General features: G+C 38.1%; 2 protein-coding genes across 3 annotated transcripts in view; one reads left to right on the forward strand and one right to left on the reverse strand.

Annotated features, from left to right (window-relative positions):
• Positions 1-83: 83 nt before the first annotated feature.
• LOC119728231 (NADH dehydrogenase [ubiquinone] 1 beta subcomplex subunit 7-like) lies at positions 84-12,128 on the reverse strand. Its single transcript, XM_038200385.1, has 3 exons — positions 11,935-12,128; positions 2,327-2,495; positions 84-796 (listed from the first exon to the last, which is right to left on the reverse strand). The coding sequence occupies exons 1-3, from the start codon at positions 12,044-12,046 to the stop codon at positions 697-699; spliced, it is 381 nt and encodes a 126-aa protein (XP_038056313.1). The 5' UTR covers positions 12,047-12,128; the 3' UTR covers positions 84-696.
• Positions 12,129-12,809: 681 nt separating this feature from the next.
• Positions 12,810-22,142, forward strand: part of LOC119728233 (glutathione peroxidase-like) — a 32,815-nt gene continuing 23,482 nt past the window's right edge. The window contains exon 1 of one of the 2 annotated variants that reach the window (XM_038200387.1): positions 12,810-12,974. In XM_038200387.1, the coding sequence (XP_038056315.1) occupies positions 12,825-12,974 (150 nt within the window). In that variant the 5' untranslated portion in view covers positions 12,810-12,824. Of the gene's footprint in view, positions 12,975-17,420; positions 17,941-22,142 lie in introns of those variants that run through there. The other variant, XM_038200388.1, reaches the window with a different exon arrangement.

Below are 22,142 nucleotides of genomic sequence, written 5' to 3' on the forward strand. Positions count from 1 at the left end.
AACAATGTACATGGCCCTCTTGAGCCTCCATACAGAGAACACTATTACCAAATCAAACGAAGGAAAAAGATCAATGCATTCACTTGAACTTGTACAACTAAAATGTCTTTATTATCTGACTCATTTCATGCTTCAAACACAAAGGATACACTAGGGATATCATTCTTCACAGCACAACTGTGCTAGAAAAACCTAGTAGAAGTTGCACAACAGGGAAGGTGTCATTGGTGAAAATACAGCAAACAAAAATTATATGTTTGTCAATAAGATGGTTCGAATCTATTCATCCTGTGGACCCACTGCAACAATTGTTTAATATGTTTAAAACTGAGTATATCTGATGACATGGGTGATGAACAAATGTCTGATTCACTTATTGGCAGATAGTTTCAGCACACAACATTATAAAGTTACTCAAGAAGTGGCACAGTCAAAGAAATGACAATTGATGCAATATGATACACATGTAACATCACAATCAAGCAATCCCCTCCAATTTAATACAATGTATGCAATCTCTCCCCATGTCTTTTCCAACAAATTCCAGAATCATGAACGGCATCATCTTAAGTTCTCTTTAATTCAATTTCAATCTTCAACTGAACTTTAAACTTCCTTGAAAATCTGTTTTCATGTTTCTTTTTTTTTTGAAATCTTACTAAACACACACATCTAAACAATAAAAGCAACTTTGTTTCAATCTTTGAGCTTTTCCTTTTCCTCTCGTAGCCTCTTCCTCTTAGCCCGTGCTAGCAATCGCTTCTCTCGTTCGTACTCCTTCATACGCATCACAAAACTGCAGGAGAAAGTGAAAATAATTTCTTAAAACTGTGAAAAAAAATTTGTTAAAAATGTTCATTCAACAATGCATTGTGTTGGCAAGGCAGTCAGAGTTTCTGCCTCCTCCCTCACATGACTAGGCTAGGTGAGGACAGTATCTGCAAGCAAGTAAACAATTGAGGTTGGCTTTTCTCTAGGGACCTCATGGGCTGAGAAATGACTGACAATGTGAAGGGATGATAACTAGCACATCAAGTGAACAACATAAAGTTGTAAATGAACAACATACAGAAGAAATAAACAATGTTTGCTTTTGCTGTAATTTCCAGAAATGGATAGATTTGGGAAGTAGTATTTTATAGCAAATGTTGATACACTGAGCTGTTTGAACTTTTGAGTTCATAAATGCTGGGAAAACCAAGAAAAAAGTGACGTTCTTTTAGTATGGTTCCCTGAACCTACTTCGGAATTCAGATGAAATGGAGCAGTTTGTAGATCATTAGGTCATGGGAACCAGACTAGAAGACTTGCACTAGTTCACGCATGTGTAACCGATTGCAAACAAAATGTGGACTAACTACATTTGGTAAATTAGGGGCAGTTGTAACCAAAAAAGTTTTTTTTCAATGATGGTAAAATACATTTGTTTTAAAGGGAATGTACAACATTTGCTTTTGCTGCAATTTTCAGAAATAAATGGATTTGGAGGATTAGTATGTTATAGCAAATATTGTTAAAATGACTTGTTTCACGATTGGGCTTGTAGATGCTGGAAAACCAAGAAAACCAATCATGTTCTTGTAGTCTGATTCCCTGACCCCACTTAAGATGAAACAGAGCAATTTATAGACTTCGGGGAATTGTAAGGTCAGAGAATCAGTCTAACAGGCTTGTACCCCTTCACAGGTGTGTAATCAATTGCAAAGAAAACGCAGAATAACTAATTATGAAAAATTAGGAGCACGTTTTGAAAAAAGCCAGTTTTCTCCAACGACCAGCATTGGAAAAATCCCATTTTTCATGAAAATGACAGCCTACCAGGAGCCACGATTTTACAGAATGTTTTAGACTATCATTCCCTAACAATCCAGGAAGGTATTTCGTGATAATTTGATCATTTTGTTTCGTAATGTTTGCAAATGTTGTATCTTCCCTTTAAAGGTAATATACAACATTGTTTGCAAATGTTGTATATTACCTTTCAGCATGCATCATCACTATCATTAACTTCACTCATTTGTAACTGGGTTTGAGAAAAGCAGGCAAAAAATGTTTTTAAAAAAACCAAGAGGCTTTTGCACTAGCTACATAAGAAATCTTTTATGAAGGCTGGGCTGGTAACAACTTCCCACTTCTTTAAACAACATTATCTACAGTTGTTTGTGAATTAAGGCAAGTTCAAACATACTTCCTGTGAATATGAGCAAACATGAATGCAACTTAACAAATTGGACACCAAAACATAGTTGGGAAACTTGGTCTACTTTTCTAAAACCCAATAACAGTTACTAGTTTTTTTCACATGGAGTGATGTGAATATACTTACTCTCCATATTCACAGTGTTCATAGTCATGTTTTGAATGCTTGCAGGCAAACACGTTGGGGAAGTTGTCTCTTCTACACTTATACCACGCAATGAAGAGATGAGCACAGTAATCTCTGCGATCCAGAGGGACTTGAGCTTTGTTCATTTCCTCCTGCGTTGCAATCATCACTGAAAAGGGAAGGAAAAACATTTGAAATCAATCTTTCTACCAACAAATTCTACAAGTGGTACAAGGAACTTTGCTGCCTTTTTGGATGCAGATAAGCTATATCCTGCCCTTGTTTAGGGAGGGAGGGGGCATAGCTTTTTATTTAATGCATTTCCCGAGTTGCGAACTTTCCAAATTTCAAATAAGTTACTGTTTAATTATTTATAACAGTATTTATTTATGCATTACAAATGGAAGCATCCTACTTTTTGTAAATCTGAAAATGTTAGTGTATGGGATAACATACACTGTAGTCTGATACCCTGTCCCCATTGTTCTTCGGACTTCAAATATGGGTACATACAGGTAGCTGGCAGTGAATCCAGAATAGGCTCTCCTTATAGTGTATGCAAATAATATGCATGACGTGTATATTAGCAATAGGCCACGAATAGCAATAGGCCACAAATATGCAGTTTGGGAGGTGATGAGCTTTGATTTTTGCCGAATTCGAAAGTGTCTCTGGCAAATGTCAATAAATAGAGGGGCATTACAGTTCAGTATTTATAACCTATGCAGTTGAAATGCTTGAAAGTTGCCTTCATGGAGACTGTCACGTGCCGCGTGACAATTTGGAGTGTTTTTATGCGAGGTTGGAGCATGGAGTTGTTGTTATTGACGCCACGTTTACGTGTCTACATCGCATCCAACTAAACACCAAACCACTTCTCACATGGCCCTGCATTCTATAGTTGCTCCTAGCCCCCTAAATGAGGCCAATTTACTGGACTTCCTCCGTAAATAAAGGCCACACTTGGAACATGAACCTGAAAATGTAGAACCTTGTCAAGTTTTAATTTTCACATTTAGACTTTGTTTGTAGTTTATTTATGCTTTAGAAGCACACTCACCCTCTTGAAAGCGATAGAAAATTAGTCCCCCCTTTTTCAGATGTCATTTTGTGTTGGAATTTAGATACGCTAACATGTGCAAAATTAACCTGGAAATTACACGAAATACAGACGTCTGAAAAAGGGGGGATTAATTTTCTATCGCTTTAGATGGTGAGTGTGCTTCTAAAGCATAAATAAAATACAAAGTCTAAATGTGAAAATAAAAACTTGACAAAGTTCTATCTTTTCGGGTAGGCCTACATTACTTCCAGAACTGTAAGGTACAGAAAGACCAATTGAAGTTGCTGTAGCAGAAAATTCTCAATTTTTTCAAAACTCCAAAATCTCCTGTCACAAAATGTTTGACCTCAGTATTTCATAAGTATTATCTTGATGTGGATTGGTACCTCTGGGGTGGGTTGAAATTCCTCAAATGTCAAACAAAAATGTGAAATTTACCAGAAGTTCGTTCACCAGGATCATTGGATTCTTGCACTCGGTCGTCTCTCATCATTTGCCGTCGACTGAGGGCGTTTTAATTCTCTTCAACAACTACAGAGCAGCTTTCATTTCATCGCGCGAGGCACAAAGACACTCTCGGAATGAAATCCACGCTGTAGTTGGTCAAGAGAATTAAAGCGCCGACGAGAGACGGCTGAGTGCGAGACTCAAATGATCCTGGTGAACAAAATTCTGGCAAATTTCACATTTTTGTTTGACATTGGAGGAATTTCAACCCACCCCAGAGGTACCAATCCACATCGAGATGAATGTCAGTCACTTCGGCACCTAGCCAACTCGGCACCTGCCAACTCAGCACCTTGTCCACTCGGCACCTTGCCAACTCGGCACCTAGTCGGCACCTAGCCAACTCGGCACCGAGCCAACTCGGCACCCAAATTTTGCCTCTTTCTCTTTCTTTTTCTTTCTTTTAATATGTATGTATGGATTGCTGATACCCTTAGCATTGTTCTGGGTGATGTGCATATTCAACACATTGTATTTGGAATCCATACCTTTCATAGGCCTATCACAAAGAATGAACATATACCCTTGGCTTTGGTTTCACCCATGTTCCAGCATGAATATTGAGAAAGGCATATTGTGCACACAAGACATTGTTATATTTCAAATTTCGCTTTTTTTAACAGAGCTGCTCAGCACAGATGGTCAGCACTATTGGCCTATAGTTTTATCCATTCAGCCAAAAATTGTGTATTCACAACAAGGACGAGGTTTTATTAAGTGTGTGCATGTAATCTTTCATTTGGTTAATGTTGTAATTTGCATAACAAATTCAGAGACCTTAAGTGTTGGCGTTACAAAATTCAGATCATTACTTGTCTTTCAGGTTTTATGAGAGCATTGCATGAATTCAGTGAGGTTTCATGTTTTATTCCCTTTTTTACTTTGTCTGTTAGTTTTGTGTTGTCATGGTTGTTTTTGGAATTGACTTGAGCTCTTATTTGGAATGTTAAATTGGCCCAATGATCAGGGATAATAATAATACTGTAAGCGCTGTGATTTAGTTTACTAATAAGAGCGTTCTTAAATGCCAATTATTATTATGATTGTTATTATTAATTACAAAATCCTCAAGAAATCCACAAAGCCGGGCAAAAAGAGTGAACTTTATTTCAGTGATAACTAAAATTGAAATAAGAAAAGGAAAACAGAAATTTCGGGTGTACATTATCGCAAATCATGTGGCAGGGTTTTATTTAAACACGGACATTTTGTAGAGCAGTAGACATGGTAGAGCTAAGTTCAAACATTTACTTGTAGAGCACTCAATGTCTTTCTTTATTAAAAAAAAAAGATAATGTTAATTACACCCAGTTGCAAATTAAAACATATAAGGTCCATCTTGGTTGCCGCACAGAAATAACACGCACCCTTAAGGCTTATACAAAGCAACATCCCTACATTTTGTGAGGGATTATCTGAATAAAGGTTTTGTATTTTTAAAAGGAAATGTTGAAAAAAAATCATATTAATCAACATTACATACAAAAACAATAGGATAGTGAAACCATGGAACTAAGATCCCCAAATGCCCCCCCCCCCCCCACTCAAATACTCAGGAGAGTGCAAGATACTTGATAGTTAAACCCTAGTCCATAATTAAACTCCCTCAGTCATGGGAAGTTCGTGGTGGAAAAAAACAAAACAAATGCCATGCAAACTAGATAACAACGCCGTCACAATTTTGTAAGCCCGCGATTGCCATTTGCTAACATTATACGTACACTTTACCTTGCGCACGCAAGTTTAAACTTGCGCAAGGGTCTTAAATTGCGATCGCCTTTTAGTGGGGGGGCCAATGTACTTCCGTTGGCATGTCATGTTAATTTATGGCAACCATTATAAATGTAATCTTATGAGTCCTGAGAACAAGAAAATTGATGTTGCCATTTTTTCCATTGACCTTTAAATACCTTGACCTGAGGTCAAAGTTCATGGGTCATTTTCACCTAAAATTTGCCTTTCGGAAGGGTTTGCGAAGATTTTCGAGGCAAGTGAGCACATATTGTATTTGGTTGAGAGTTTCTCCATAATAATAAATGTTATTATTAATGTATTTATGGGTTTTCCTGAAGAAAACATGGGAAAATGTCACTTTTGCCCGAAAAGGGCTGGGTTGTTTTGACCATCTCACGCAGATTCCGGCCCCCCCCCCCCCATGACCTCGGCCATCGAGTGACGAAAAATTATGAAACTTGGTACATGCATAGAACAACATAACATGAACAAACCCAAGAAATTTCATGACTATGGGTTAAAGGGTTTTGGAATTACGGCTAATTAATTATTCATAAGCACGTATGGTAATTCAATTGTGTACACTACGTATGTGGGGAAATTCAGTTTTGACGGAGAGTAGCGCCGAAAATATTTCGCTGCGCGGCAACCTGTGGTTCGAATTTTGTTTTTGGTATCAAAAGATGTGCAAGACTCGAGGCTAAAAAGTCAGGACAGCTCAGGCCGTGAAATGAATAATTTTTTTCAAGAGTATCGCGGAAAAAGTTGAAAGAGGGAAAATCCGCCCCCCCCCCCTTTTAGGGCCTAAATATGACCAACCCTTTAGTGCCTGGCATCTAAATATGAAATGTTGTAAAGTGTCCTCTGCAGTACCACACTCGCACAGGGTGTTTGTCGGTTGAGGAAAATCCCCACTTCTTTTGGTGCGAGCCACTCCAGAGCGGAGGTGATTTAAGCACCTCCAGGTCTTCCATCCTGCATTGGATCCTGCAGGTAAGGCTTCTGCAGGCTTGATTGGCATCTCATGTAGTGGGGGAGACGCCACCAGTCTGGTCAACCCAGGAGGCACACACTTGGGTCTTAATAGCAGGGTTGATCGCTTTCAGGTGACTCACAGTGAAGCACTGCTGTGACTGGTCAAGAACATCGGTCAACGTCTTCCCTTGGGGGACCGTGCCTTTGAAGACGTACTCTACTCTGCCTTTGAATACTACAACGAAACGATGGTTCTTCAATAGAACACCAATAAACTGGATAAGGGTCAGGTCTGCTGTCATGTCCAGGATCTTCTGAAGGGGTCAGCAACGGTTAACACTGTCAAAAGCAGCTGTAAGATCAACAAAGACAGCGCCGGTGATATATTTTTTCTGATGGAAGCAGTCCTTAATGTACTGAGTGAGGTTTAGAAGCTGTCCCGTTGTAGATTTGCCGGGACGGAAGCCTGCCTGCCTGTTCCTGTATCAGTTGTTTCTCAATGAAGAGGCAAGAAGGTTGAGGAGGAAGTATTCCAGCAACTTGAATGTGTGACTTTGGGACGATAAGTTTTGACATGCATTGGGTTTTTTCCGGGTTTTAGGAGGGCGATGACCTTCGACTTTTGCCACACTTTAGGTATTGTTTGTGTGGCGAGGCAGGTGTTGATGAGCTGGAGTAACCAATTTGAGGCGTTTGGTCCAAGATGTTTCAGTTCTTTGGTGAAAATGTTATCCAGTTTGGTTGATTTCCTGTTCTTTATTTATGCCAGTCGCAAGTTCATTAGCAGAGAAGGATTTGATGAAGCCAATAAGGTCGATGGCGGGGTCTTTCTGGCGGAGCTTGGCTTTCGGTCGCTTATCAGGAGAACGTGGCACTTTACCATTTAAATAGCAGTTGTTGTGGGCTATTTGGTTGGCGGTGATGTTACAATGCTGTTCACTTGGCTGAGCTTTTTTTATATTATACTCCAGGCTTGGAGGCCATATATTGGCTTCTTGGCCATATTGGTGGTTACCACAAGGGTTTGCCACAAGCTTTGAAGCTGTTCTGATATGGCTGTTATTAATTCCTCCCCAGATGAGATGGTATCGACAGCAAGAGAGTCGTTTTCATACATGCGTCTCTATTTCCTGTAAAGTTCAGCACTACGGGATGCTGCTAGGCCTGGGATGTAATCAGTGCGGCAGCCCCTAGGGATGTTCTTGCAATTACAGTTTCACCAATGACGATGCGGTAATACTGTGAGTAATCGTTTTGGCTGACAAAGTGTGCAATTGAGGGCTTTTTGGTGGGGTATGCCTGAGATCAAAATCACTTGTGAAATGCGATCAAAACCTCGGTTTGCTCCATAATTATACTCCCCCGATCAGTCGGCACTATTTTGGAGCTATACGGCACTATTTTGGAGCTATTTTACGGCGGGAAAAAGACTGTTAATAGTAGTAGTAGAAACATTTATTCAATGTTGCCATTTCCACACAATAAAATGTTACAATGCCGTGTAAACATTATTATACAGAATAAAATGCAATGAATTATGTAATTGTGTATTTACGCTTACTTGAACAGAATGCTTGTAAAATGAGGATTTTGTTTTAAAATTAATATTTAATTATGGTTTTCCCAGTTACTTCAACAATTGTATAATATAGCATTCCTTGGAAAGATACTTTAATTTCGTTCCAGAACGTCGTTGGGCTCCATTGTTTATTCCGAATTCGAATGTAATTCCTATTATGTCTCCAGTGTAATTCGCAAATATAATATAAAGCATTCAGATTCGTCCACGTTTCGGGAAATTCGTCTAATGTGGAGATAGGTGTTGAATTAAAAAAACATGCTTTATTATTTTTTTAATTTGTTATTCGTAGTTTCGTTTCCTTTCGTTTCCTTTCGTTTCCTTTCGTACTTTCGTTTCGTTTCGTTTAGGTATATGTTCTGATACCTTTATATTTGCGGGCCGCGTTCCTGTACTTCTGTCAGAAGTCAGCACAGTTAATCAAAAGACATCGTCGGCAATGTGTTTTTTTAGTTTTTTTATTTTCGTCTTTAAATCTCTTCGTACATTTCTGTTCCTGAATATATTGTAGTAAATTTTGTAATAAATTGTGTGTAGGGCCTACCTATATTTCCTATGAATCCCAAGTAAAATTAATACAATAAATTAATGCAAAATTATATTGAGCATTATTTTCTCTCGCCCATTGTTGAAAGTCTCGAACGAGACGATGATGGATCCATAATTTTACCTGATTTCAGTGTTCCTTTTTTTCTCAAAGAGAGAAAATTTATTTTGTCTGACAAGTCTTGCTTTCTGGTAGTAGGCCCTACTTTCAAACCTGTGAAATCATTGGCTGTTCTTGACTAAACTAATCACTCTCGCAAAACACAGCATTGTTAATATTGTTTGTAAAAAATAATGAGGAAGTTTGAGGGGAAAAAAACAATGACTATACCGGTACATGTTTTTGAACATTTTGAAATAGGCCTATATACCTTTTGTCCGGAACAGCAATGTGTTTACAATCTATCCAGTTCCCTTTCCCACACAGTTCCTGAATAAATTAACCTCGAAAAAAATACACTTTTTTGTAAATTTCAGTTGCCAGTAGGCACTGAGAGCTATGGGTTTTTAGTATCTGCGCAAATTCACATTTTCAAGAACTTGTATTCTAATAAACTGTTATGTTGAGAAATTGACTCCTACTTTTTTCACTTTAGTCATGAAATTTCTTGGGTTTGTTCATGTTATGTTGTTCTATGCATGTACCAAGTTTCATAATTTTTCGTCACTCGATGGCCGAGGTCATGGGGGGGGGGGCGGAATCTGCGTGAGATGGTCAAAACAACCCAGCCCTTTTCGGGCAAAAGTGACATTTTCCCATGTTTTCTTCAGGAAAACCCATAAATACATTAATAATAACATTTATTATTATGGAGAAACTCTCAACCAAATACAATATGTGCTCACTTGCCTGGAAAATCTTTGCAAACCCTTCCGAAAGGCAAATTTTAGGTGAAAATGACCCATGAACTTTGACCTCAGGTCAAGGTCACTAAAGGTCAATGGAAAAAATGGCAACATCAATTTTCTTGTTCTCAGGACTCATAAGATTACATTTATAATGGTTGCCAAAAATTAACATGAAATTTCGACGGGAACCCAAATCTGCACATTGGCCCCCCTACTATTTGCGCAAGTTTGTAGTTTGCGTGCTTCGAGAGTCACTCGCGCAGTTAAAACTTGCGCGCGCAGGTTTAAACTCGCGCGTGGGACTCAAATTGCGCTTGACAGATGTGCGGATAAATGGAGTGTGTAGCGGGACATTCTATACAGAATGCACTGTAGAGTAAATACCTAGCGCCCCTTAGGCTCATAATGGTACAGCCCATATGTCCTATTGCATTGTGGGAATGTTTAGACCATGCTTCATCATAAGCCTGTTGCGGGTACCCAGGTACCCGCCCGCGGAGGCCAAGAACCGTCTCCATTTTATTGGGTCGGGTACCCGTAACCAAATTTATAAATTTCGACGCAACATCCGAGACAAAAAAAAACCACAAGTACACATGTACATGCATTCAAATATTACTAACAGAAGATTTACAAAGTTCAGAGTGAGTTTACCGACGATTCCAAACTCCATTTTGCGGTTTATAGTTTGTTTTCAGTTTTATTTAGACTTTGATGCGTCTCCAGATGCCCGAAAGTGGCGAAACACGATAGTATCAACCCATTGTTTGTATTTGTAATAAAGCTTCTTGTAGCCGCTAGCCAGGAAATCATCTTCTCTGATGCCACAGATGGCGGGTAGTACCCATAACAAGTCCGTAACCTAAGATTTACAAAGTCCAAAGTGAATTACCGACCATTCAAAAAACTCCTTCTTGCGGTTTTTAGTTTGTATTCAGTTTTGTTGACTATCTTTGAAGTTTGAATTGATGCGTCTCCAGAAGCACGAAAGTTGACCCATTGTATGTGTTTTTAATAAGTTTCTCGTAGCGAGATGCCAGGAAATGATCTTCTTTGATGCACCGCAGATGGCGGAATAAACAAACGATACTAAGTGATTGGCATTTTAATTGCAGTCACGCACAATAAAAAAAGATGACAAAATGTAAGCCTAAGTTACTTTGCTGTGTCTGTGTGATTATTTCTTGTCCCTGACATTCCCTGTCTCATAACCTTAATGTCCGGTGATCATCATGCCACGTTCAGGAAGTAGCCACGTTTGGTCAGATTTTGAGAAAAAGTCAAAACTGTTTGTTAATTAATTGTTTTTCTTTAACCCGATTTTTTTTTTATGTACGATGTCTCAAAACCTGAGAAAGTTTTCAGGGCATTTATAATTTCCTATGATCGAACAAAGTGTAGAAAAAAAAATATACCATTAACAACAAATGATATAATAAAAAAAATAACCGCCCGCCAATATTTTCTGCGGAACTGGCCAATCACAACGCACGTACTGTACTGACTGCCGTGCCGGTCGTCGTACGCATGCCTAGCCGAGTAAGCCGACCATGCTGCGCGATCTGCATGCATGCTACAACCAGCGCTGCAGTCAGTGGGCCACCTGGGCTGAGGTGATGGCCGGATGGACTCACTGGAGAATACACAACGGGGAGCTCTTGGAAGTTCGCCGACTTTGTCATCGATGTCTTCAAACTATCACCTTGCGTTTCTTTTATTTCATATTCATAAAACTCAGACCTGTGCTGTATATAATAGACATTGAATTTGCAATTCCTATTTTTTACTGACAAATCGACCTTTTGCAAATCGGTATACCTGCACAGAAAGCATTATAGAACACAATGGGGCATTTAGAAACGAAAGCACTTACTTCCGGGTTGGCGTTATAAATGAAAAACACTTACTTCCGGGGTTTTTTTGGAGGGGGGGAGGGCTTTTACGGGTACCCGGGTACCTGACCTTGACTGGGAAAGGGTAGCCGGTTCCAGTCAAAACCGTAAACAAAACAGGCCTACTTCATCATGGCTGCCATTCAGCCATGACATTTCTATGTCGATGTTAATAAAGATAGTATTACTAGTAATAGTAATCATGTAAAGCCAAGACGAGTCCGCAAGAGTCCCAATCCCCTCCATCCGAACCTGGTAATGGTCGGTAAGACCGTTACAAGTGGCCCTGTATAAAAGTGTATTAGTTGTACACAGGTGAATTCCTGCATGTCAGCTGGAGTTACTCAAGCATTGTCAAGCTAGAGCTACATGATTATATATGAGCTGAGTGGAATAGTGTCGTAAATACACGGCGATACGTTAGCCTCGCCTAATAAAAGTTTGAGCAAACGTGGGCACTCACCCCTTTCTTCTCTACCCTCTGGGAACCCATAAAGTGGATTAAAAGTTGGTAATTTGTGCAGATCAGGAGCAGTGTCCGGACTAGTCACGTATGCAGACCACACATGCCCCATTTTAATTGGGACTTTGCAAGTTTTGCACTGTTTGCTACTGTCCCGTTATAAGCCCATCGATCTCAGGCTAGGCTAGGCCAACATCGTCCCCAGGGTGTCGAGCAGTACGCGCCCACCACTACCTGCTCTCTGGAAACGCGGCTGGAAATAAAGTAAGCACTGGGGACGAGGTTGAGGCTAGGCCGACGTCGATATCTCAAAGTTTGCGAGAGCGCCCTCTGTTGAGGATTGTCGCCCGCGCTATCAGAGTGACCGTTTTAGCCGATTTTCGTCAGACTTTGACAGATTTTTTTTTTTTTTTTTTAAACCAAGTTTGACAGAAAATTTGACAGAATGGATTTTTTTGCAGATTTCTGGCGGAATTCTGCAAAAATGGTTATTTGACAGAAAAACACAGCAAATTTGAAAAATATGGTACATTTGTTTTAAAGAAGCTTCAATCTTTTCAAACAAACCCTTGCATAAAAATGGGACAGGTTGGCAACTGCATGCGTTTTGTCTGAAATTTTTATGTGACAATAGATTGTTTATAATGTAATTTGAACCTTAATTAAGGCAATACTCATAGAGCTGTATAATACAGCTCTATGGCAATACTACAAATCTGTATTGCAGATTTTTGAATCGCATTTAGCAGAATTTGGTCATGACCTTACGGTCACCTAGTCTATGTAATAGACGCTCGTACGGAGCACACGGCGCGCTCCGTAGAACGGGTGATACTCAGACTAACGGTCACCCTGCGTATTATGCAAACGCAAACACACGTGCACATGACATGACAATCGTCACTGTGATGATGATGAATGTTTTCGTAGATGCTCTTAATTTCGCCACCCAAAGACCTTACTCTTGTGTTTTCGTATTCACTTTAGTATTTGTTAGTTATTGGTGGAACTGGTGGGGTCTGTTTGAAAGTGAAACAATGGTAAGATTTGCTATGCTTGCTAGATTCATATTTCATGTATTGTTGATGTACCCTAACGTGGCGCGGCCCCTAACAAGTAACATGCCTAACGTGGCGCACTTTTATTTTTCGCCTGTAGCGCCTAGCTAGAGCAAAAGTTTTAACTGAAATTTCACAGAAAGTGAAATTTCATCAAGTTCTAAACACTCCCGTTCATCAATCGCGAGTTTATTTACCCGTTACAAAGTTAAAAGAAAAAATTATTTTGGCGTGATTTTCCGATTTTATTTTCATGTGCAAAGTGAACACTTTGAAAATGCCCCGAAAAATAAGAAAATAATTTTCTGAAAAACATGTGGCTGGGTTTGTAAGTAAAGATTATAATGATTTATCAGAATTTATCAAGTTTACAGAAATTCTTAAATGTTAATTTGGAATTTTCTGAGATTTATTCAAGTGCGCCACGTTAGGGAACACTCCGCCAATTTGTGCCCAATTTCCGGATGCGACCGTTTTTGCATTTCGGATTAAATTTTATGAAACCGGAATTGTTCACAACTTGGTTAAATAGCAAGCATTAAAAAGGTAAAAGTACTAGTATTTCATTGCATGAATTTGAGGTTTATCAACAAAGAGGTTTGGCAACACTACACGAGGAAAGTTGGGTAAGCTTCGAAGTGCGCCACGTTAGGGCACACGAGTATAGGGCTATTCATCATTAATTTTGGGAAAAAATGTTGCAACCTGATGCCACCCATCTTACACGATCTAAGTGGTCCCTGTTTACCTGTTTCGCATTTCCATAGTAACATGCTATATTGTACGTCAGTACACTTTGGATTAGGGCCCAATAGAACAAGACCAAAATTGTCTTGTCTACATGAAGATTATTCAGCGTTCTCAAAAGTACAATCTTTGTACGAGCGGTTCATGTCGTTCTGCTTTCCTTCGAAAGTCAAATATCAGTTCTTTTGTTTTGGATACATTCAACTGAAGGTGATAAGCACCGCACCACTCAGTAAATCTCCTCACAGCTGCGATGTAGTCATTTGTTTTCTCCGTTGTTAGGAAATTAGTAACTACCGTATCGTATATTTGATAATAGTGTATGTTTCATTTTCACTAAGGCATTCACTTGTGTACAGGGAAAACAATGTGGGGGATAGAACGCATATAACATCTCTCTGGGGGGGGGCGATGATGCATATCTGTGGATCAAGAAAAGTGCTGACTAACATTAGGATATTACCATTTCCTGTTACCAAGCTTATACAAGGTTATCCCTTTGATAAAAGGGGAATTACCCATGGAGCAGATCTATAGAAAACAAAACGGTTGGCTTATTGTGGTTCAAAAATGAATAGCAACCAGTTACATTAAAGTTTTCCAGGCATGAATAGAAAAGTAGTGACTCATGATTAAGTTGCAGTATTGGTTTTCCCGGTTGGTATAATTAATAGATTTTGTAGCCAAATTGATGATGACAAATCACCCACTTTCACACGAATTTGGATGCGGTTTAGATCAACATTTCTTCAAAATAAAACTAAAAGCATGCAATTGCAATTATCAACAATTGAATTACAATAATAGTTCATTCAATTATAATGTCATATTGGGTCAATCAAATTCGTTGTAGCTTCATGTTGCGTCAGTTGTGGTTGTTTGAATTCGCCAAATAAAGCAAGCATGCGTGAAATGTGAGCAAGGGAATTCCAAACCAGTTCATGTAATTAACTTGTTCTTCAGAGTTCAATAAAGTGTCTTTGTTCCAATTTGAAAATAACAAAAAATGTTTCCGACAAGACTCAGCCACAAAGCAGCAGCCACAAAATAATCATATTGATCCCTTAAGTTTTGCATAAAAAGGAAGTTGACTTGGTGATGTTTATGAATTGAAGCATGTTTAAGGTAAAGATAATTGAGAGAAAAGTTTAAGGTTAAAGAAAAACCCAGATCGCAATTTATAACTACAGAAGATAAAAGAGCAAAAGGTACCGTAACAATTTAGAACGTATAACACAAAAATAAACATGCATGTGAACAGGGTAAAAAGAGGGCAAAGGATCTCTAAGTTTAACTTTATACTCAGTAATTTTTTTTTATATATCTACATAGTTTACTGTTATGTTTCATGTTTAATTTTCTCACATCAATACATTTTACCTTTAGATTTAAGACGGATAACAGATACTTTGAACATATAACAAGATGAATAAATTTCACTCTATGCACATGTACAGCTTCTCTTAATAATGTATCCACTGTCAGTGTTAGAGTTCCCCTCTTCAATTGTCAGTACAACGATCTGCTATTTCAATTTGTAAATCTGTACTGTACCAGTTGCAAAACCTTGACATTACCTTTCTCATTCAGCCACTGAAAAGATTGTTCATACCCTCATATCATCTTGTTGAGACTGCTGCAACTCACTTCTTAACGAATTATCCCAAACACAGCTTGCATAATTACAGAAACTACAGAACACAGCTAGCATAGATGTAGTACAAGTCGTAAAACTCACACAACTCCAATGTTGCATTCCTCAATTGGCTGCCTGTACAATTTTGAATAGTTTACAAATCACTGCTTGTTTTTTATTTGGTTTTTTTTTTTTGTTTACATGGTTCTACCCCTGAATACAATTCGTAATTTGTTAATTCATTAAAACCCTTCTCCATGTGTAGGTGCCTTGGGTCTTCAAATTCATCCCTGCTTGCAGTACCCAAAACTATATTTGGGGACTGATCCTTTTCTCAATTAGGACCTATTGTATGGTACAAACTTCCACAAAATATCTGTAATATTCTACCTCAATTTTATTCTACCTTTAATTTTTGAATGTGCTCTGAAGACCCATCTTTTTCAAACAGCATTTAAATACATTTAGCTGCTTTGTTTGGTCCTCATGTTGTATTTTGTGTATTGCATTGTTCCCTCCCTTTTTATGTTGAACTTACATGAAGTTAATTGTTTCTCTGCACCTTAAGCGCATCACCTTGATGTGCTGTACATCAGGGCTCAAAATACCTACATGTACTTGATCACGAAACAGAAACCAGTGATAATTTAGGTGCCATTAAAGTGTTTTTTTTATGACCGAGGAAGTGATATGAAATTTGAATCTCATTTAACTAGAAGTCGAATGTTCGTCTTACTATGAAATATTGGTACGTTTAGAGTTCACCTTAATTTTTCCCCCTGCTTTTTAAAAGGGTCATTCAGAATAGTCAATGTTTAAAATTTTCGATCTTTTTCGAAATTGATTTGACCCACCCATCCACCCAAATTTTTGATTTTTAAATGTTGAATGGCTATTAAATATATCATATACACTGAAGAACAAAGTAATGCTACAAATGAAGCAGACATTTGAGGTTAATGCTGTCCTAGCTCAGGAGTTTTCAATGGCATTTAACTCCAGGCTTCCAGCATGCAACTTTGTAGTTGAAACAGAAGAGGAAATTGCCAAGCACGCAAAACGTTGTACAATGTTTTCTGCATGTATGACAGCATAGCGGTACTTTCCCCACTCTCCACCGCTGTGACCTGGGTTCGAATCCTGCCTGGGCCAGTATGGATTGGGTTTTCGGTCCCTACCTGATTCCGTGGGTTTTCCCTCGAATATCAATTGCCGAATAATTACACATATAAACAGGTAAATACAATAATACACCCGGAAATTCCTGGGAGCGTAAACTTCGGACATTTTCGGAAACGGGAAGAATTCCTCCCGTTTGGTCACTTGACATTGGTGGCTGCCTGACCTAAGATTCATTGGAAATAGTCAGAATCTAGGTTAATAATAGGCCTATATGACAACGGAACAGCACAGACATGACAGACAATCTCTAACAGGCCGCTGTTCCCCCCCCCCCCCCTCTCTAGTATTATTTTTTTGTCTATAATTTTAATTGAAACTGAATTTCTATTTTCAGTTATTTCCTTTGACCCACCCACCCACAATTTCGAAAAAAGATCGAAATTTTTAAACTTTGACTATTCTGAATGGCCTCCAACAACCACTACAATGTACATGTAGTGAACAACATTTTCATGCACATACATGTAACTTGGCTTCAACCTTTCCAATTTAACAGCTTCAAATGTATTCTTCTGATTTTTAGATCATAAACCTGCAATACATTAATTTTTTATTCTTTGCAAAATTGGAATTGTGTGAACCTGGTGAAGAATCAGCAGTTATTATAGAAATGATATTAACCTTAGACTTCAATACATACGTACGTAGTCAAGATACATCAGGATGAATAAACTTCACTTGTACAGTGTCTCTTAATAGTTTATCCATTGTAAGTGTTAGAGTTCCTCTCTTCAATTGAGGATTACAGGGCCAGGCACCAGGCATGCTTGTTTGCACAGTACTTGCATCTATGTGCAGCCACAATGAGGCTGCTCATGATTATATACAGGTGCTCACAACTCTCTTTCACCTTACAAGGAAGTATTGATGTTAGTTAAAGTAGACAAAAAAGCAGCATTGTAATGGTGTTTTACAAGAAGCAGTGCAGTATGCACATTGAAGGGCAGGTTCTCGATGATGCCAAGACCTTACTCAATCTTCTCATTCCATGAAACTGAGTTTACACATGTGTGTATGCATGTGTTATGTGTCTAGAAATAATGGAGACTACTCAATCTGCTGTCGATAAAGAGGCTGAAGTGAAATTTCTGCAAGCTTAAATAAGGACATCTCAAATTTGGATTCCAGCATCAGTGTGACATAATGTGCATGTACAGTGTAGCTCTTCAGTCAGGAGAACCTTGCAGTCTCCTGATGTAATCATTACAGTCAGTTATCGTGGTTATAATGCCTCACCCTGCTGTGTACATATCCTGCTCCACTCTGCTAATACCTCATTAGGAATTCATGGCAATAGCATCAGGACCTATTACAAAGCTCAAGAGATTTTCATCTTTTGTGTGGGGATTTAGGATGTTTAGCTGCACTTCAAGATCAGCTGTAGTGAGTATAATCTGGAAGTTGTTAAAGCATAATCAACACCAGTTGGTTTGATTACGCTGAAGTTATGAGCAATGGTGTAGTGTGTGTTAGAAACATTTCTGTCTGCAGACAATGACAGAACTTAAGCTCACATGTCCATTTACAGGTAGTAGCCTTTTTTTAGCTGTTCCCAATTTCAATTGGGAACAGCTCTTGTTTTCGTTAAAGTTTTTTTAGCTGTTCCCAATTTCAATTGGGAACAGCTATTGTTTTCGTTAAAGTTTTTTTTTTTTCCTTTTTTGGCTTTTCCGCATAGTGCGGAAAAGCCTTTGTTTTTGTTCTCATTTTTTTTTTTTTGGCTTTTCCGCATAGTGCGGAAAAGCCTTTGTTTTTGTTCTCATTTTTTTTTTTTTTTTTGGCTTTTCCGCATTGTTGCGGAAAAGCCTTTCTTTTTGTTCTGATTTTTTTTCTTTCTTCTTCTTCTTCTTCTTCTTCTTCTTCTTCTTCTTCTTCTTCTTCCTCTTCTTCTTTTTTTCCCAAAAGCCCATAGGCTTTGTACACGTTTTTTCTACACGCCACTTTTGGCATTAATCTTTGTCAGACATCATTCAAAGTTGGCATAAGCATAGTCCCTATAGCAAAGATGTGTCCCGAAGATTGACGTCATGGTGACGTCATCGACTAATTTATTATAGATTTTTGAATATTTAATTTTCCCATAGACTTTGTACACAGAAATTTAAAACAAACTGTCGCTTTTCAAAGGGCATTTTCGACTCTTTGCCGGTTATTCATTAACACCACTCTTTGTCCAAGCAAAGACCCTAATTCAAACAACATTGTGGAATGATGACGTCATGATGACGTCATCCTGTATTTATTTATAGGCAATTAAATTTCGACACTTTTAATATTTAAAAATGCATAAGAAATCAATCGTACGCGTCCGCAGCATTCTGTTGCCGGCAAGTGGTAGAGTAGATTGAGGTCTTTATTTCATTCAGTGTGCGTGCAATCACGTGACCCTTGCTTCCGGTCGAAAAAGGCCCAAACCGGAAGTGGCTTATTATTTGAAAATGGTAATAGAAATGAACTTGCTTTTAACGGTGTTAGACTCTTGGCTAAAAGTATTCTTCAAATCATCTACCAATGACGTCATGCAATCTTCGACCGCCCCTCTAGCGACAGGTTGAAAATTAGCAAAAATGTATTTTGAAGAGATGTCTGTGGCGAAGTTTGTCGGAATTGCCTAAATATTGGTGTATATGATGACCTTGACCCACTTAAGACGTGTCCGAAGTTTAAGGCGAATGACGTCATCAGACCGGAAGTTATAATAAAAAGACCCTTTTTCATTTGAAAATTCCTGAAAACTCAACCATGGCAGTTTTTATACTTGTTTTTACTTTAATTGTCGATTGAAGGGTAGGTCTAAAACATTTTGAAGTTTCGAGGCGATAAGCGAACTCGAACATACCCTGCGCACGCTTAAAACTTCACGTTGACAATACCTCTGCTTCAAAACATGCACATGTACATGCACGTACGTTGTACATAGGCACATACATCGTATGTCAGTCAGCCTGCAGCGCACGTGCTGCTGAAGTCAAATCCTGTCCACAGTGACCGTTTTAGCCGATTTTCGGCTAAACTTTGACAGATTTTATGTTCATGCATGCGCATAGACAGGGACGTATTATAGCACTTTTGGCATTAATCTTTGTCAGATATCATTGAAAGTTGGCATAAGCATAGTCCCTATAGCCAAGATGTGTCCCGAAGAGTGACGTCATGGTGACGTCATCAAGTGATTTATTATGGACTTATGAATAATTAATTTTTCTCATAGACTTTGTACACAGCTTTCTCCACAAGTCTTTCCCTATTGAACACTGATATATCTTACTGAGTAGTTCTGAACTTCGGCTGAGAATTACTATGAGAAGGAAAAAGAAATCGTATTTTTTTACGCCTGTCATTTGATTGAAAATATTCCCAAGAGTTAGAATAGCAAGTAATATTTTATAAAAATGTTTCAGTTTAAAGGAAAATCACGCATTTAAAGGTACAGTTTTTCTGCTGTGGGATTTTTAACCTATTGACTTTGTACACGTTTTCAAGCCACCATTTTCATAACTTGGCGATCTGGAATCGTCATCAAAGTTACAGCCAAGGAAGACCCTCATACAAAAATTATGCCAAGACTATGACATCATGATGACGTCATCATCAAGTGATTTATTATGGATTCATGTATAATTAATTTTTCTCATAGACTTCGTACACAGCTTTCTCCACAAGTCTTTTCCTATACAACACTGATATATCTTACTGAGTAGTTCTGAACTTCGGCCGAGAGAATTAGTATGAGAAGGAAAAAGAAATCGTATTTTTTTAAGTTTGCCATTCGATTGAAAATATTCCCAAGAGTCAGAATATCAAGTAATATTTTATAAAAATGTTTCAGTTTAAAGGCAAATCACGTATTTAAAGGTGCAGTTTTTCTGCTGTTGGATTTTTAACCCATTGACTTTGTACACGTTTTCAAGCCACCATTTTCATAACTTGGCGTTCTGGAATCGTCATCAAAGTTACAGCCAAGGAAGACCCTCATACAAAAATTATGCCAAGACTATGACATCATGATGACGTCATCATCAAGTGATTTATTATGGATTCATGAATAATTAATTTTTCTCATAGACTTTGTACACAGCTTTCTCCACAAGTCTTTTCCTATACAACACTGATATATCTTACTGAGTAGTTTTGAACTTCGGCCGAGAATTACTATGAGAAGGAAAAAGAAATCGTATTTTTTTACGTTTGCCATTCGATTGAAAATATTCCCAAGAGTCAGAATATCAAGTAATATTTTATAAAACTGTTTCAGTTTAAAGGCAAATCACGTATTTAAAGGTGCAGTTTTTCTGCTGTTGGATTTTTAACCCATTGACTTTGTACACGTTTTCAAGCCACCATTTTTATAACTTGGCGATCTGGAATCGTCATCAAAGTTACAGCCAAGGAAGACCCTCATACAAAAATTATGTCAAGACTATGACGTCACGATGACGTCATCACCTAATTTTTTAATTGATTTTTGAAACTTTACGTACATATTGTGAAGTCTTATATCTACAGAAATGTAAGTCCGATTGGGTTGAAACTTGGTATGTGGCTATACCAGGATGTGTTATAGATTTAAAATGAGGTGACGTCATGATGACGTCATCCTGAGATTTTATATGAATATTTATTTTTTTGGACCTTTTAGCCATATCTCCCGAACGCAACATGCAAAATGCAAAATTCTTTTTTGCATTTGGTCTGTTATGGAATAGCTATTCGCACAAAACTTGAAAAATGTGTGACGTCATCATGACGTCATCAAAATGCAATTTTTCCAAACTCATATAAGAAAAGGTCCAATTGTCATGAAACTTGGTGGGTAGGTAGTTAATCATACTAGTATGCAAAGTTCGAAATGACGTCACGATGACGTCATCAAAAATTTAAAAATAATTGTCGATTTTCAAAGTGCGTTTTCGACTCTTTGCCAGTATTTTATATAGATCACTCTTTGTCCAAGCCAAGACCTTGTACACACGCACATACATCGTATTGCCGAGGTGAAATCCTGTCCACAGTGACCGTTTTAGCTGATTTTTCGGCTAATTTTGACAGATTTTATGTTCATGAATTTTATATTCAGGGCATATTATTGATAAAAAAAATCATAATGCGGAAAAGCCCTATGTTCTGTTGCAAACAGACATAGATCTCTAGTTTTTTTTCCTTCTTCTTTTTGTCGCCAAAACCCCATAGACTTTGTGCACGTTTTTTCTCAGTGCCACTTTTGGCATTAATCTTTGTCAGACATCATTCAAAGTTTGCATAAGCATAGTCCCTATAGCAAAGATGTGTCCCGAAGATTGACGTCATGGTGACGTCATCGACTAATTTATTATAGATTTTTGAATATTTAATTTTTCCCATAGACTTTGTACACAGAAATTAAAAAAAAATTGTCGCTTTTCAAAGGGCATTTTTGACTCTTTGCCAGTAATTCATTTACACCACTCTTTGTCCAAGCAAAGACCCTAATTCAAACAACATTGTGGAATGATGACGTCATGATGACGTCATCCTGTGTTGATTGATAGGCAATTAAATTGTGACACTTTTAATATTTAAAAATGCATAAGAAATCAACCATACGC

This window comes from Patiria miniata, unplaced genomic scaffold, assembly GCF_015706575.1.
Source record: "Patiria miniata isolate m_02_andy unplaced genomic scaffold, ASM1570657v1 HiC_scaffold_20, whole genome shotgun sequence".
NCBI lineage: Eukaryota > Metazoa > Echinodermata > Asteroidea > Valvatida > Asterinidae > Patiria > Patiria miniata.